The sequence below is a fragment of the Talpa europaea genome, assembly GCF_964194135.1.
Source record: "Talpa europaea genome assembly, chromosome: 12".
Lineage (NCBI taxonomy): Eukaryota > Metazoa > Chordata > Mammalia > Eulipotyphla > Talpidae > Talpa > Talpa europaea.
Window position 1 is genome coordinate 78,593,183 of NC_140079.1, and position 16,244 is coordinate 78,609,426.

Sequence of the window (16,244 nt, forward strand, 5' to 3'; positions counted from 1 at the left end):
TGGCCGGACACTGAAAGGCCAAGCTGGGGGCGGGTGGGGCAGGGGAGGAGACAGGGGATTGGGGGCCGATGCCAGGGGAGGCTCACGCGTCTAGAATGCTGGGGACGCGGCCCTTGACCTCGCCACAACAGGGTGCCCGCTGGCGGGTGGCGGCGGGGCAGCTGGACTCCCAGACCCGGCGCAGAGCCGAGCCCGCCCGGGCCTGACGCGCGCTGGGCGGGGCCGGACTGGGGGCTGGGCCGGGGTCCCGGGGGCCGGGGCGGGGCCGGGCTGGCGCTGCGCAGCCGCGGGGCGACCGCCGCGCATGCGGGGCTCACACGGCTGCAGCCGGCGCCGCTGCCACTCCCGGGAGCATGAAGGACCGAACCCAGGAGCTCCGCACGGTGAGTCCGGCCCCGGCGCGCGGCCGCTGGCCCCCTGCGCTCAGCGCGCCCGCTGCTCCCCACCCGGCTCCGGCGGCCGCCCGCGCGGGAGCCTCTGAGTCCCCGGCCCGGCGGGAGGGAGTCCTGCCGAGTCCGGGACCCCGACCCCCGCCGGGTCCCGCCCCTCGGACCTACCCGGGTCGTGGGTGCCCGTGGGCTCGGATCGGGCTGTCCCGCGCTCTGGCTGCTGGAGCCCCGGGTCCTGGATAAACTTTTCGGTGCCGCCTTGTTTTGGGGGGCTGGAAGGGTGTTATCGGATGCCAGTGGCGGGACAGAAGCCTGACCTCACTTCTGGTCCAAGAAGCAGGTCCCGTCTCTTTCCTCCCAGTGTGCCTCACCACTGACCCTCCTGTCTCCTCCCCACCGCGGGTGTAGACAGACGGCGGGAACGCGGTGAAAAGGGCCCCGGGGCGGTCCCCTGCCCAGAGCCCTTCTGCGGGGCGCGCTGCGGAAACCTGGCGGTCGGGCGGGGCTGGGCTCTTCAGGCGGTGGTTGACTCCGGGGTGCCCCGCTGTCTCCATCACCTGTAGCTCCTATCACCTGTGGCTCCCCACCGGGTCGCTGTGGGGATCTTCTGCCCGCCCGGGTCTGGGAGGGGTCAGGCCCACGCCTGGTCCTCCTCCCTGGGCCCCCCTCATGACCTCCTGGCAGTCTGGGCCGGCATTTCCAGACCCTTCGGGGTATCCTGATCAGATTCCGACCTGAACCTATTTTTCCACCTGTGTCTCATAGTCCCCTGGGGTGTGGCTCCTGGGGCGGGGTTTGGGGGAGCAGGAGGATTCTCAAAGGTTTAGCGTCAGAGCCCACCCTCTCCCAGCTGTGACAGAGACCACTGCTATCTGCTCCTCATCAACAGGGCCCCCTTCCCCTGGCAACTGCCTTTTACCAGGACCTTGGCACTTCTGCCTCAGGAATGGCAGCCCTGTGGGGCCTGGGGGGAGCCGGAGAAGAAATGAATGCAGCCTGTGGAAAGAGGGAGCCTCAAAGCTCTAGACCAGGCAGAGTGTCATCTGATCCCCTGACTGACCACCCTGCTATCAGGCCTCACTGGTTCATCTTTAGGGGGGTTGTTCGGTGGCTCCCCAAAACCCTCCCCATGCTGCTTTGCTTCGAACTAGAGACCTAGGTCCTCTCATGGAAAGTTTCAAGTGCCCTTTGGGCTTTTGATCCCATAGCTGTACCTGTGCAGATGCTCTGTGCATTTGGTCCTTGGGTACCCCCCAGTCACACCAGTCCCATTTCCTGGGCAGCCTGGAGCTGGGACTGGGCTCTCCTGCTCCATCTCCCCCTAGCTCCAGTTGCCAGCCCCTCCCCTGCTTATTCCTGGCTGAGGGCAAGCCCCCAGTATAAACCTTGTGAGAATTCAAAGGAAGAAGATGGTCCCTGGTGTCATGCAGGGCTCTGAGCACTCCCCCTGCCCCCGCCTCTTTGCGGCTGTCCTCGAGTTTCCTGTGCTTAGTTGAAACAGAATGTTATCTTGGTGATAGATGGCCTGAAAGGCCGTGTTTTGCACTTGCTGATGCTTGGGTACCTGGTGAGTCAGCTGTGAGTATAAGGGAGAACCAAGTGGTCAGGGGACTTAGTCCTTTACATAGAACAAAGCCTCTGGCGTATTCATCCACTTGCTAAAGGGGAAACTGAGGCAAAGAGAACAGTGATTTGCTGGTAGATCAGGAAGGATGGTAAAAAGGGGTTTTGCCTAGTCCTGAAGACAGATTTGGACCTGACCGGGACTACAGGACCCCGGAGGGGAGCTTGGATTGTAAGGAACTTGAACCCAGGTTCTTTGCTCTGGTGTGTCTCTGAACCCCAGCTCTCCCCTCCCCCTCCCACTAGCCAGAGTGGTCTCTTAGATGGCGTGGCTTCCTCTCCGGGCCTCCTCGGCATTCAGAGTCCATGGGGACTACTGTTCATGACTGGGCGGCCCTACCCCTTAGGGATTTCTGGCAGCCTCAAGGGCTGGTGGCAGGAACCCACACTGGGTGGGTTGTCTAGGGTGCTGCCGACCCCACACCTCTTTTTCCCACTGGGTCCCAGGGCAAGAGGGGGTAGTTCCAGGTGTCCTGAAACTGACTTCATATCTGGGGGAGACCTCAAACCCCAGGAGTCAGAATTTCCTGCCCAGAATCTCAAGAAACCAAGAAGCCAGTGGTACCCAGGCTGGTCAGCAGAGGTGCTGCTTGGGACAGCAACCTGCACCATCCCCAACCCCCTCTCCCCTCCTTCCTCCTCCTCCACCCAACGCCACCACATTTGGAAGGCAGGCGAAGGGAGCTTATTTATAAAAGTCACACTTGGGAAGGAGCTGGCGCGTTTCCTCAGCGCTCTGCAGGCCAGGCCCAGCCCTCCAGCATCTCCAGCCCCCACCTCTCATGGGGCTGTCCCTCTGTTCTGCAGGAGGGACCACGGGACTTGTGGGGGCCAGCTCAATGCTGTAGACAGCCTTCAGAGAACAGAACTGCAGCCGGGGGCCTCAGAGGAGCAAAGATCAGCCTAGAGTCACACAGCCAGCGAGACTTTGGGACAGGTTGTCCCCAGGTAGCCTCACACTGCTGTGCAGCAGCCCCCTTCACCCAGTTCAGTTTTTGTGTTTTGGGGGTTTTTTACCCTGAGGACCTCTTGGAAGCTGACCTACCCCTCCCTGGGTCCAGAACAGTGTTTATGTGTATATGTGCAGGACTGTGTGGGCCATATGGAACCAGCCTCAGGAGCCCAAGCACGGAGAGAGGGAGACTGGGGCAGCCAGACACAGAAGCAGCCTTCCTGGAACAAGAGAACTTGGGGGGCCCAGAGGAGTTGGATTGGAATAGGAGGCGAGAACAGGAGGGGCCTTTTAGAAGGCAGAGATGGACAGCCCAGCCAGGGGGGGATGGCCGGGTGGCTGGGACACCTGGTCCGGAGGGAGCAGAGCCCCTCTCCCTGGTGCAGCCAGGCAGGCCCAGCTGGGGAAGTGCACTGCCCCCTTTGTCCACCAGCTCCCTCTTTCTCTCTCATTGCGGAGAAGAAACTGGGAGACTGAGAGCAATTCCAGGCAGGTTTATGCCTTAACCCTCGATGTTTGTTTCATTTTTAAAATAGAGCCCTTGGAACCTCCCGGACCCAGAAGAAATGAGGGTATAAGAATAGGACCAGGGTAGCTTCTCCCTCCTTCCTTCTACCCCCACCCCCAACCTCCTTGGGGTTTCCCAGAAGAAGCAATGGATTGGGCACATTTTCATCTGGGATGCAGCTGGAATGGCTTCAGGGACTATCTAGTCCAACCTCCTATCTCATTTATTGGAAAACTGAAATCCAGAAAGGACCAGGGGTTTTATCCGATACCACAGACACCCGGGACTGGAATCCTGCCTCGCCAGCTGCTCTGGCACCCTGCTACTGGGCAGTCCTGGTGAGAGCAGGGATCTGGTAGAGGCAGTACCCGGGAAGGGGAGAGGGTGAAGGGGCCAGACTGGAGAATCTTCTTTCCTGGACACCCCGTGTGGCCTCTCGCACATCCCTGACTCAGCTCTGGGCCTCTGCACTAGCGATATTAACTTTGATTAGTCATTAAAAAGAAGAAGGGGGGAAAAATAGCCCTCCAGGCGGACAACAGCAGCTCCTGCACAGCAGGGATGAATCAACCTTGCCGGCTGGCCCATAGCCATCCCTGGAACAGGCCTGAAGGCTGCCTGGCCTGCCTTCCTTCTGGAGAAATCAGACTCCTGCTTCGGGGAAGGTGCCCTAGAATCCTGGAGCCTCAGCAGGTGGAGACCACCATGGCTGCTGGACACCAACAGGGGAAGCTTAAGTTGTTTCCAACGGGATTGTCTCCTCCTGAAGGTTGCTATGGTGGGGGTGGCACTCCTCCCACCCACCCCCACCCCCGCCCGCCCTTCATTCCTGATTGTAGGGCTGATTGTCAGGTGATGAGGCCGTGGCTGGGGTGGTCAGTTACCCAGAGAGGAAGGAGACCAGCCATTCGCAATCCTGGACAGCTCTTTAAAAACTTAGACTTGCCAGCAGCACCCCCAGAAATTCTGATCTGTCTGGGAGCTGTATCCCCAAGGGATATGGTGCCAACCAGGGTTGAAAAGAATAAAAAAAAACCAGCAGGACAAATCAGCATTTGGTTGGATGTGAGAGAAGGAATGTGGATGCTCCCTGTTTCTGCCTTGGGGGTTCCTGATACATTTTTTTTTTTTAATTTTAAAGAGCAGGTTTATTAGAAAAAGTATAGGACAATGAAAGACGCTTGCATAGACATAAGCAGGCAGAAAGAGCGGTCCTGAAAGGAACAGGTTTGCTGAGAGAGGCCTGCATGGTTGCAGGCGGGCGGCTTTGAGGAGAGCTGCCTCCACTGAGGAAGGTCTGTGAGGAGAAGCTCCAGCATGGTACAGGTCAGGGGCAGGCAGGAGGCAGCTGCCCTGCGGAGGGAGAGAGTGGGTGAAAGGAAGCACCTGCATAGTCATAGGTGGGCAGAAGGACTGCTGCCGGTTCCTGGTACATTTGAGTTATCTGCAGCAGGCTAAGGAGAAAGAAGTGGAACCTCATTTTGGCCAGGTAGTGGGCAGGATGGGCTTGTCCAGAAGATATTTGAGCCCTCCAGCTTGTAACTGGCCCACAGCTCCCGCTGCCATCTCCATGCCGCCTCCCAGCTCCCCAGCTCTAAGCCAGCCCTCTTGCCAAAGTTGTGACTGCCACTTGGAGTAGGCTGGCAGATTCCCAAGGGAAGTGGGGCTCTAATCATTCAACAGGTATTGAGGTGCCCACTTTGTGCAAGGGTGTGATGTCCACCTGGGCAGCCCAGGATACTGGGAAGATGGCATGCCAACCTAGTTCCTAGATTCTTTTTACTTCAGAGTGTGTCTGGGGTGGGGATGGGGCAGTGGGGGCTGACATCCTTGTCATTTATTCAGTGTCCAGTGAGAACTGATTAGGCGTCAACTTAATGTGGAGGACATCTCTAGAAAGGTGTCACAGGATTGTGGGTGTGTGAGGTTAGAGGCACAAGCTTGCAGGCAGCAACAGAGTCACGAGCCAACAGATTCTCACAAACTGGAACAAGGATCAGAACAAATGAAACAGGAAAAAGGTCCTTCGCTTAAGTCCCAAATCCAACCAAGTGGAGTGTGGCAGGGAAGGACGTGAAACTTTCCTTGACGGGGATTGCTATATATATGATCACTTATGTGATACAGGAAGTGCTATATATATGATCACTTATGTGATACTTGACTGCATTAACAGAGATAGACAGTGTAGAAAAATGAAGGGGATGGGTCAGCTTTGTGGCATTGCTCAGACCACAGCCAGCAACATATTGAGTTTGTATTCTGTCTTATAGAAGACAGAGGCCAAGTGGAACAAGTCTGGGGTGGGAGGATATGGGTGCTACCTTCAGGTCTCTGGCAGGGCCAGCCTGGGAGAGGGCTCCAACAGGCTCTGTTTGGCCTGGGACCAAACCACAGGAAGGGAAGGATTTTCTAACAATCGGGCCTACTCCAGATGGACAATTGCCTGGAAAAGCTAACTAACTTGCCATTACAGCGTCTGGCTACTGCTGCCGAGGCCAAGGTGACTTTTCAGATCCCTTAGAGCCTGAGAGTCTGTGCCTGTGACTCAGTTGGGAGGTGAATGGTGTGTGGGGAACCAGAGGAGAGAGTCCTGACCCAGGGGAGCTGGGGAAGGCTTCCAGAAGGACATGGCTTCTAAGGATGTGGGAAATGTCAGCTCATGGAATCAGCATTCCAAGTAGGGGGAACTGCATGGGGACAGGGGGTGCACCGTAGTGGCAGGGGGACCTTAACCATGGGGTGTGCTGGGATTAGATTTCAGGCCATTAGATGAAGTGAGATGAGGATGTGGGGTGGGGATGAAAAGTCCTGAGGGGGAAGAAACACTAGGTCTTGGTGAGGAAGGGACTCCTGGGACTATTCCCAGGAGGTTTGCTTGGAGCCACAGCTGGTTTGACCAAGACTGAGGTCAGGCCTTGAACCCCCGATTGACTTTGGGGTCAGTCTGAATGCTGCCTCCAGGGGGACCCCAACCTGGATGCCCCACTCAGACTCCAGGCCACCTTTGCCAGCTCTGCCCTCCAAGACGGAAGGGGTGCGCATCTCCCCTGCCAACCCTCTGTTGGAGAAACTACTAATTCCAACCTCTGACCCTCTGAGGAGACTGTGGAGGTAGCGGGTCCAAGCTGGCTGCATGCCTGGAGCAAATCGGTCCTCCCTTCCCAGGTGGACAAAACAAGGCTGGGGAGGGTCACTGGCAATGACCCTTGTCCCTGGTGACTCAGGTGCCTTGTCTGATACCCTTACTGGTCATTACTCTTTAAGGGGGAGCTGGCTATTCTTCTGTCCCTTCCCGTCCTTCCTGTCCTACTCTGGGCACCAGAAGGACAAAGGACAGGCACTGAGTCACAGGGGCTCCTGAGTCTACCTCCCAACCCGCAGGCTGCTTAGAAGAGGGAACTGGGCTCCTCCAGGCTGCACTCTTCCTCAGTTTCCCCAGAAGGTGCTCCTCGCTCCACTGCAGGGCCGGGCGTGGTCTGTTAAGTGGAACGGCTGGATTCTCTGTGTCTCTGGGTGGGCTTGGTGGGGGAAGGGAGGCCACCTGGTAGCAGCCACAGGCACTTATGGGAACAAGGATTTATTTTAGCTGCTGAGGGAGGAGGTGTGATCTCTTGATGAGAGGGGGCCCCTCTGAGCCGCCTCCATAAAGCTCCCAACTAACCCCCTTCTCTTCGTTGGTCCCCACTTTGGCAAGATAGAGGGACCCCAAGAGCCCCAGAAGCACGGCTCTTCCCAGATCACGCTGTGCTTGCCCACTCCCCGTCCTCCCTCCTGCAGCCAGAGTCACTGTCCTCATTTCTCAGAGGAGCAAACACACCAGAGGGGGAAGGCCCTCAGCCAGCCAGTGTCTGTGCGGGCCTGAACCCCTTCCTCAGAGGCTAGAGGGGCCCACCCTGAAACTTCCCTCGGCCTGTCCCCAGACTTGGCACGGCGGGGAGGTGGGTACAGAGCCCGTTAGTGCCTCCTCCGGAGCATGGGAGACAGTCCTGTCCTGGGGCTCCTGGCCTTGGCTGTGGGGAGAAACCTTGGCTTTGCCAGCAGAGTGGGCTGTCGCCGGCCACTTGGGATGTGTAAACGGGTAGTAACGAGCGTGCCAGCATCCCAGTCAGAGGTGTCACTACCCCCAGCGCCTGATGGGGGTGGCTTTTCTGCAGCTGCCCCTGCCGCAGTGGAGTCTGCACCTGTGGTTGAGGCCCAAGGCAGGCCCTGGGCCAGGGGCAACATGACTGGCCTCCTGTGCCTGCTGGGCCCAGCTCTGGGCCTGGAAAGAAAGAGGGTCAAGGTCCAGGGCCAAGACTGTCAAGGAACGAGAGGATCCCCAAGAGGACTGAGTGGGCAAAACCAGCCTTCGCAGAGCCCTGAAGATGGTAGGGCCTGACTGGGGTATTGGGAGGGTGGCCCCTGTCTGGGCCATGCTATCTTTTGGGAGGGAAGTATTAATGCCCATGGCCGTCCCTCCAGGGCCCCCTCCCCGCCAAAGGGAGCCGAGGGACAGGAGAGAGGGAACGCTGACTTCAGGCTACTTGTCTCAGACAAGGTCTATGGCTGGGGGCCCAAGTCCTCAGGTTTTCTTGCCTGCCCTATGGTAGGCCTCCCCATTTGCACCCAAGAGTAGTGTGTGCTAGGAGGACCCTAGTCCTGAGGGGGAAGGGATCCCTCACTTGGTTGTCAACGCTTGGCCCTATCTCTTGACAGGCATGGCCTCTCTGGCCGGTCCCCAAGTTTCTCCAGCTCTCAGTGTGGCTCAAGGCTGCAGGCACAGCTGTCAGTGGCTGGTCAGGACCCAGTCTGCATGTGGGTGCCCTGTACTTTGAAGCCCCAGGTTTAGGGGGATCCAGGGTCCTATCACCGGTCCACTCATGAGTGCACACCCTTGCACAGGCCAAGGACAGCGACGATGACGATGATGTCACTGTCACCGTGGACCGAGATCGCTTCATGGATGAGTTCTTCGAGCAGGTGGGACCAGCACCTCCCTCCCCCACCACTGGCGGACCCATAGTGGCTACAAGCACCAATGAATAAACCCATTTTGAGGGTGAATAGACTGAAGTTCACAGGGGAGCAGTCTGGCTCTGAAACTACCCTCTCCTCCCATCGCCCCCTAGAAGGATGCGTGTAGCGGCCATGCGGCTATGCCCACCTCACGCCCAACACCTGAAGCCTGCACCAGCCTGGCCTCGCCCCCACCGCCAGCCCTACTCAGGGCAAGTTCTAGCCCCAGGAGCCCCTCCCTGGGTTTTCGCTCTCAACCACCTGACCTTGGTCTGCAGGTGGAAGAGATCCGCGGCTTTATCGACAAGATCTCCGAGAACGTGGAGGAGGTGAAGCGGAAGCACAGCGCCATCTTGGCCTCCCCCAACCCTGATGAGAGTGAGTGTGAGGGCCCAGTTTCAGGTCAGGGAGGGACTCCTGGAACCCCGGCACCCCTCGCTGCCTGGCAAAGGGGTGCCTAGACCTGGTCAAGTGGGAAAAGCTCCATAGGCAGCCTCAGGAAAGCCAGCGGTGGGGGGGGGGGGGGCCTGCAAAGAATAGTGGAAAGGGACTCTCTTTGGGCCCCAGTTGGGCCAGGCAGCTCACTCCGCCCTTCCCAGGTAAGCTGGCTCTTTTCAAAGCAGCTGGGCTGGCTGCAGCCCTGGGAATCTGGGAGGCAGAGCAGGGAGGAGGGAGGGAGAGCATTGCCTCTGATCAATAGGAGGCCTCTGAGCCCAGCCCCTCCCTTTCTCTCCTCCCTGGGGAGCAGATGGCAGCTCTGAGGCGTCAGCACTGTGGGAGGGCAGAGCGGCCAAGCAGGCAGAGCTTCCGGAAAGAGCTGGCAGCCCTGGCACCTGGCCACTGGCACCCCAGAGCCAGGCATTCTCAGGGCTCCAGGAAATCACCTCTCCCCCTCCACACGGGGAACCTGTGTGTGTCTGCATTCTACTCTGTCCCCAAGCAGGACCCCTGGCCCTGCTGTCACTGCTGTCACTGTTCCTGTGCAGGTGTTGACTACGACACTAATATATGTGCCAGGCTGACAGCACACTGGCCCCATACCCCGTCCCCTGGAGGGGGGCTCACCCTCTGTCCCAGGGAGGCCAGGCGTGTGCACAGCCCACCTCTGCGTGCTGCTTTACCCCTCTAGTGCCGGCCACGGGAGAGGGAGCCAGTGTGAGACTGCTGCCCAGCTGTTTCGGGGGAGGGGGCCTGGGGCCCACAGCCCAGGCACCTAGGGCTTGATTTCATTCTCCTCCCCAGAACTGCCTCCCTCTCCGTCACCCCTAACCCAGGCCCACAGCAAGCCCTAAATTCCCAGAATAAATCCACAGCCCCAGAGTGTGCTTGAACTCAAGGCCATTGCCACACCAACCAAACTCAGCTCCAGAGCTCGGAAGGCAAAGCGAGTCTAGTGAGAGCCAGGGAGACACTCCCAGGAAGGGGTGGACAGGAGGGAGGGACCATCTCCCGAAGCAGGACATGCACCCAGTGTAGTTTCCCGCTCCCCAGAGATTTGTCCGGGTCAGCAGCACGCGACGTGGTTTGCCTCTGGGCCCATGTGTATCTGGGTCAGTGTGTGTCCCTGTAAGGATCACTTCTGATGAGGGTCAGAAGGGGGCTGGCTGGGTGGGGGTAGGAACTGTAAAGAGATGGGGAGTTGGCCTGTCACCTTCGGGAAGGCAGGTGGGTATGGGATGACAGGCTGCCCGGCTCCCCCGCAGCTCCCTGTGCACAGCCAGTAGTGACTCTTGTGCACAGCTCAGACCCACCATCAGCGAGCTGGTCGGGACCTGCTGATAGTCAAGGCGTGGGCTGACTAGCAGGCACTCTGGGGCAGGGGTCCCACGGAGGGTTCCAGGGCAGAAGTGGAGCAGAGTTAACAAGTCACAGAAACGCTGGTGGTGAGTGGCGGGCTTCTCTGGGCAAGACTCCCTCTGCCTCTTTTGGGGGCTGCCATCCGGGCTGGGCTATTTTGGGTCTGAGCAAAAGAAGCTGAGACGTCAGAGCAGCTGGTAACCAAGTTTTCCTTTGTTCATACAAATGAGGCACCCTCCTCCGCTCCTCAAAGCCCCCCACTCCACTCCACTCACATCCACTGGGAGTTGGCCTCGCCTCCGGCCTCTCTGGTTGGCCCCTCTCAGTGCCCTCTCCAGTCCCCAGTGGCCCCAGAGGCCAGCAGAGGGTGGATGGGGAAGCCTGCAGCCAGGAGCTCAGTCCTGCTCTCTGTAAGGGGTGGGGTTCTCGGGGTTGCCCTGAGGCAGGAGCATTGCCAGCACCCTTTGCTGCCCCCACTACCCACAAGGACAGGACATCTTGCTCCATTTTATTGGCCAAAATACCTCAGCGAGGGGGGGCAAACTGCTCACCCCCATGGCCTCGGCCAGTTTTAGGGAGATGGTTCTAGTTGGAAAACAGCTAGAAACTCCATGCCACTGCCTTCCCCCAACTTCCCTCTCTCATGAGGTAGCTACCTGCTACCAAGGGCCCACCTCTTCGAACCTCTTCTCCAGCTGCCTCCTAGGCCAAGTGCCTTCTGCCCCCAGACACCCCTGGGCACCCAACCCTTGGTCTCCACTGGGCTCAGCAGCCAAGGACGGGGCTTTATGAGTAGAACAAGGTCTGGCCTCGAAGCGCTGAAGCCTGAATTCCAGGGGAAGGGGGTGGGGGCTGAGGCCTGCCTCCCTGGCCCCAGCGTCCCATTCGCTGCATGCTCACCCTCCTGTGCCACCAGCTAAGACTGGGAGAGCCTGTACACTGCACCTTCGATTTCAGCAAGTGTCAAGTAAATGTGCCCCAGCACCAACCTCAGCATCGCCAGCTGCTCCACGATTATTTCTGCCTTAAATTTAGACCCATCTGTCTTCTCAGGGAGTGGGGGAGTCAGCAAAGGAGGAAGGGAGGCTCCCTGCAAGGCAGCACAAGAAGGGGAGGCTGCTGCCAATGTGGCCCTGGACCTCGGGTGGAGGGGCAGGCAGAGCCTTAGCCAGTGGATGAGGGGAACTCAAGGTGTCTCCCCCCAACCCCTTCTACCTCCCAGAGACAAAGGAGGAGCTGGAAGAACTCATGTCTGACATAAAGAAGACGGCAAACAAAGTTCGCTCCAAATTAAAGAGTGAGTACGGGCTCCAGGCCTTGTCTGTTATACAGGGGCACCGCAGACCTGCTTCTTCCATGCAGCCCGTGGGGTTTCACTTATCCTGAGGGGGCACCTTGGGTCTTGCTTTCCTCTATGAGGATGCTAGTATGTGCCCATTCACTCAGCAGCTACCTAGAAAGTCTGTTTGTGCCAGACTCTAGGTTAGGCCTCAAGATAGATGCTTAAGGCTTTGTCCAGAGCATTCCCCATGCTGGACACTGCCTTCCCGCCCCAGTCCAGCTAAAGAGGGTCAGCAGAGTGGCCAGTACCACCTGGCTGCACAGAGAAGCCCTCATGCCCCTGGACAGGCACAGATGTGCACACCCCACCTGTGTCCAGACTAGGATCCTTGATCCTGGCCGGTCTGGTCACATGGTCCACCCCAATCTAGTCATGACCTTTGTTGGGTGCATAGCCTTCCTGAACAGGAAGTAAACAGGACAGAGACTGGTGGGTCTGAGCCACCAAACTAGCACATAGTAGGTGCTCACACACAGTTCTGTATGTGTGTTAATGCACATGTGCATATACTATGTGTGCGTCATGCTGGGAAGGGCCTTTGTTGGCCCTCCTCCATCAGTGCCTGGTGCTTCTCTTCCTCTTCCGTAAGCCCCCTCACAGGCCACACAAGTTCCCCCAGGATAGGCCCCTGGCCAGGTCCTGGGTGCGAGGGTCCAGATGTAGTGGGGGGCGCAGGTATGGCTCAGCAGTCATTTGTTCCCTCAGGCATTGAGCAGAGCATTGAGCAGGAGGAAGGCCTGAACCGCTCATCTGCTGACCTGAGGATTCGGAAGACACAGGTGCAGACTGGCCTCTGGGGCAGGTGGCAGGTAGGGTGCCAGAGGCTCCAGGGTCTTGTAGGGCTGGACTGACACCTGCACTCCCATGTCGGACCCACAGCACTCTACGCTGTCCCGGAAGTTTGTGGAGGTCATGTCGGAGTACAATGCCACGCAGTCTGACTACCGAGAGCGCTGCAAGGGCCGCATCCAGAGGCAGCTGGAGATCAGTAAACTGAGGGGGCAGGGCCTAGGTGGAGGGGCGGGGCCTACATGGAGGGGCGGGATCTGGCTGGGTGCAGGGTGGAGTTTGATGCACTCCATGGGTAAAGCAGGACGAGGCAAGCTCTTTGGTACCCCTGCTTGCAGCTGGCAGGACCACCACCAGCGAGGAACTAGAGGACATGCTGGAGAGTGGGAATCCAGCTATCTTTGCTTCCGGGGTGAGTGTGAAGGTGCAGGGACCATTGGTGTGTGTGCAAAACGCTATATTTCGACAGTAACGTTGTGAAGCAGGTTTTAGAGAAGGCCAAGCAGAGAGGGGAAGGTATCAGCTGAGGATACAAGGATAGAATCAAGACCTTTACTCCTGGTCCCTCCCAGTTGGGTCCACTTCCTGCTACCCCAGCCCATTCACCACTGGTCTTCCACCGCCCTCAACCTTTTACCCTCCTGGGGGACACAGTGCCCTCGACTGTCTCTATGTTCAGGTGAGACTGTGCTCTGCCGAGGAGGGGGCTTCCTGAAGGAGGGGGCACACAGGGTGGGAGGCAGCTTGGGCTTGTGGGTTGCAGCAGGAGAGGGGAGAGGCAGTTACAGTCTGTGGGAGGAAAAAGAAGGATGGGGAAAGGCAGGTCGAGGCCTGGGTCCTTGGGGCAGTCAGCTTGGGCTCTGTACCAGCTGCTGATGAGACTAGCACTTAGCAATTAGTGTGTAGCAAGCCCAGGTGAGGAGTGTTAGTTGTCCCATATTACAGGTAGGAAATCAGGCCTCAGAGAAATTAGTGACAACTAGTAAGAGCGGCAGGAAGGCAGGGAGGGCTGTGACTGAGGGGAGCCCCGGGCCTGCTTCTGAAGCACTGCTCAGGCCACTGCCCATCCCAGCCACCTTGGTCTTGGCCTCCTGCTATCCTGGGCCCCATCCCCAGTCCCTCAGCAGGCCTGTGGGTCCCAGCCCACTGCTTCCACTCCCCAGATCATCATGGACTCCAGCATCTCGAAGCAGGCCTTGAGTGAGATTGAGACGCGGCACAGTGAGATCATCAAACTGGAGAACAGCATCCGTGAGCTGCATGACATGTTCATGGACATGGCCATGCTGGTGGAGAGCCAGGTGAGTGCCCGGGGCCAGTCGCCATCCGCCCTAGCCCACTGCAGCACCTAGGGCTGCACTAACCCCTACCCTTTCCGCCCAACATGCTGCCCTGCCCGGGAGGGACTGAGTCTCCAGGTAACTAACCAGCTCTGTTGAAACTGCCTCCAGGGCCCTGCCCGTAAGAAGGACCCTTTTATCACTGCATGGCTGTACCAAGACCCAAGGTGCTGCATGGCTCTGCTTGCCCGTCCAGGACCCCAAGCCCTGCATGACCCTTCCCACCTACTCCCTGTTTCGTCTGTTGTATTCACAGCTACCCTGGGCTCTGTGGACCCAGTCCCTGTCTAGGAGCTAGAGGTACAGCAGTGAACAGGACAGCTGAGGGCCTGCTTCCTGGGGCCAGTGTCTGTGGGGCAAAAGGGCAGCATAAATAGATGACAGATGGAATATTCTCCACTTGCTCAGGAGAGATGAGGAGGCTGTGTGATAGAGTAGTGGTTCTCACCCTTGAAAGAGCCCATGAACTACTGGCAGGGCTTTCAAGTGTCCAATGTCAGAAGTTGTAGGTCCAAGGAGGAGAGGAAGGCATGAATTTGCATTTCGAACAAACTCAAGGGTGATGTTGATGCTACACTTGGGGTAACACTGCTAAAATGACTTCAGACAGGGTAGGCCTCTGAGAGGTGGCATTTGAGCACTGAAGACTTCCCCTGGGTAGACTGATGAGCTGGCCCAGGCAGCGGGGCTAGCAGCACCAAGTCTTGGGGCTGGCAAGAGCCTGACTAATTTGGGGAGCTGAAAGGAGGTTCATGCAGCTGGAGAGCAAAGATAGTTGGAGATGCTGTAAATGGGGGAAGTCTTGGGAGGTGGGACTGGGCATCTGGATTCTCTTCTTGAAGAGGATTGAAGGTCTTCAGTGTAGAGTGATATGACCCGAGTTAGGAAGCAGTGAGGCCATGACAAAGAGGCTGCTGCTGCCATCTGGGTGAGAGACCATGATGATGGGGTGCTGGTGGGTGCAGTGGATTTACAGTGAGAACTGCTGGGAGTCTTGGGCGGGGTCATGGTCAGAATCGCCTCTAGGGGCTGCATGGGGCCAAACTGCAGGGCTCAAGAGGGCCCTGGGCAGGGCAGTGAGTCTTAAAGGTTGAAGACTACAGAGCTGGACGGAACCATGGTGCCTGGGAAGGATGGAGTAGGGGGGCTCACTGTGGTCACCTGGGGAGCATTGACCAGACTCCAGACTACCCACACCTGCCCCTGCCTCCCTCTGCCTGGCACTGTCTGACTCAGGGCCCCAGCTGAATGTGTCTGCATGGTCCCCAGCCCACCCACCCCCTCGGATGAGACTGCATGGCCAGGTCCCTCCCCAGGATGGCTGCTCTGTGGGGAGACGCAGAAAGTGACTGGGGTTCTGGCCTGAAGGACACAGATGAGAAGCTGTACCTCATCCTCATGCCCCCTTTTCTCTAACTCCAGGGTGCTTTCCCAAAGTCCTGACCCTGAGAGGGGCCCTCTGGAGCTTGGGTGCCCCTGACCCTGCAGGGAGAGATGATTGACAGGATTGAGTACAACGTGGAGCATGCGGTGGACTACGTGGAGAGGGCGGTCTCTGATACCAAGAAGGCTGTCAAGTACCAGAGCAAGGCACGCCGGGTCAGTAGCTCCAACTCTGCCCAAGCCCACGCCCCACCCCGACTCACTAGAAATTCCTAGACCATCACAAATCCTTCCCAGTTCTACCTTTACCCCCACCTCTCAACTCCGACCAGAACCTTCACCCCGGGCGCCCAGCCCTGCAGTGTCCCATTACCACCCTCTGCCCGGCTGTGTTCTAGGCTGTCACCTTCCCCATTTGATCCCCACACTCTCCAGCCCTTCGCTGTCATGTCAGCCCACTCCCTTCACTCCCCTTTTGGGCCATGCCCCTCAAAGCTCTGGCCAGGGCGCTCATCCTCCCCGCCCCCGCCCTCTCGGACGTGTACTGAGGCTCCTTCCTGCCTCCTCGGTGCAGAAGAAGATCATGATCATCATCTGCTGTGTGGTCCTGGGCATCGTCATCGCCTCCACCTTTGGAGGCATCTTTGGCTAGAAACCGCCACCTTCCACTCCACTCTGGATGGTCTGCCCCGAGGAGGCCCCCTGGCTGCTGCCGCCTTCTGGCTCGGAGGCCCTCCTTCCCACTCCATCCTGCTCCTTTCTCTGCCACAGGGCCTTCCATCCCCACCCTGCCCTGAGCCGTCGTGTGCATGATCTTTGTGACAGTGTGTGTCTGTACAGAAGAGGCAGAGGGGCGCTGGGCTGGGAAACTGCCAGTGGGGTGGGCATCGGTCAACAAGGAACAGACTGGGGCTCTGGCCCAGGCCGTCTCACCCTTCCCAGGCAGGGCTGCCCTGGTTCACACGCTCTCCTTCCCTTGCCTTCAGTAATTCTCCAGTCTGGGGTCTGCCCCTCCTGGGATCAAGGCTCTTTGAATCCCACCCTTGCCTACTACTGACCCACTCATCTGCCCTGTCCTCTCCAGCTGTCCCCCTAAGTCAGTCCCCCTGAGGGATGGGGGGGA

At 58.5% G+C, this 16,244-nt stretch overlaps 1 protein-coding gene across 2 annotated transcripts; it reads left to right on the plus strand.

The window, feature by feature from the left end:
* Nucleotides 1–353: 353 nt before the first annotated feature.
* Nucleotides 354–15,773, plus strand: STX1A (syntaxin 1A; the record flags this gene model as incomplete). Of its 2 annotated transcripts, XM_084249737.1 has the most annotated exons (10): nt 354–383; nt 8,357–8,434; nt 8,749–8,848; nt 11,490–11,564; nt 12,315–12,388; nt 12,489–12,597; nt 12,737–12,810; nt 13,562–13,699; nt 15,227–15,337; nt 15,696–15,773. In XM_084249737.1, the coding sequence occupies 10 exons, from the start codon at nt 354–356 to the stop codon at nt 15,771–15,773; spliced, it is 867 nt and encodes a 288-aa protein (XP_084105863.1). The 2 variants fall into 2 exon arrangements, with proteins under 2 accessions (XP_084105863.1, XP_084105864.1); XM_084249738.1 differs by lacking the exon at nt 11,490–11,564.
* Nucleotides 15,774–16,244: the final 471 nt, after the last annotated feature.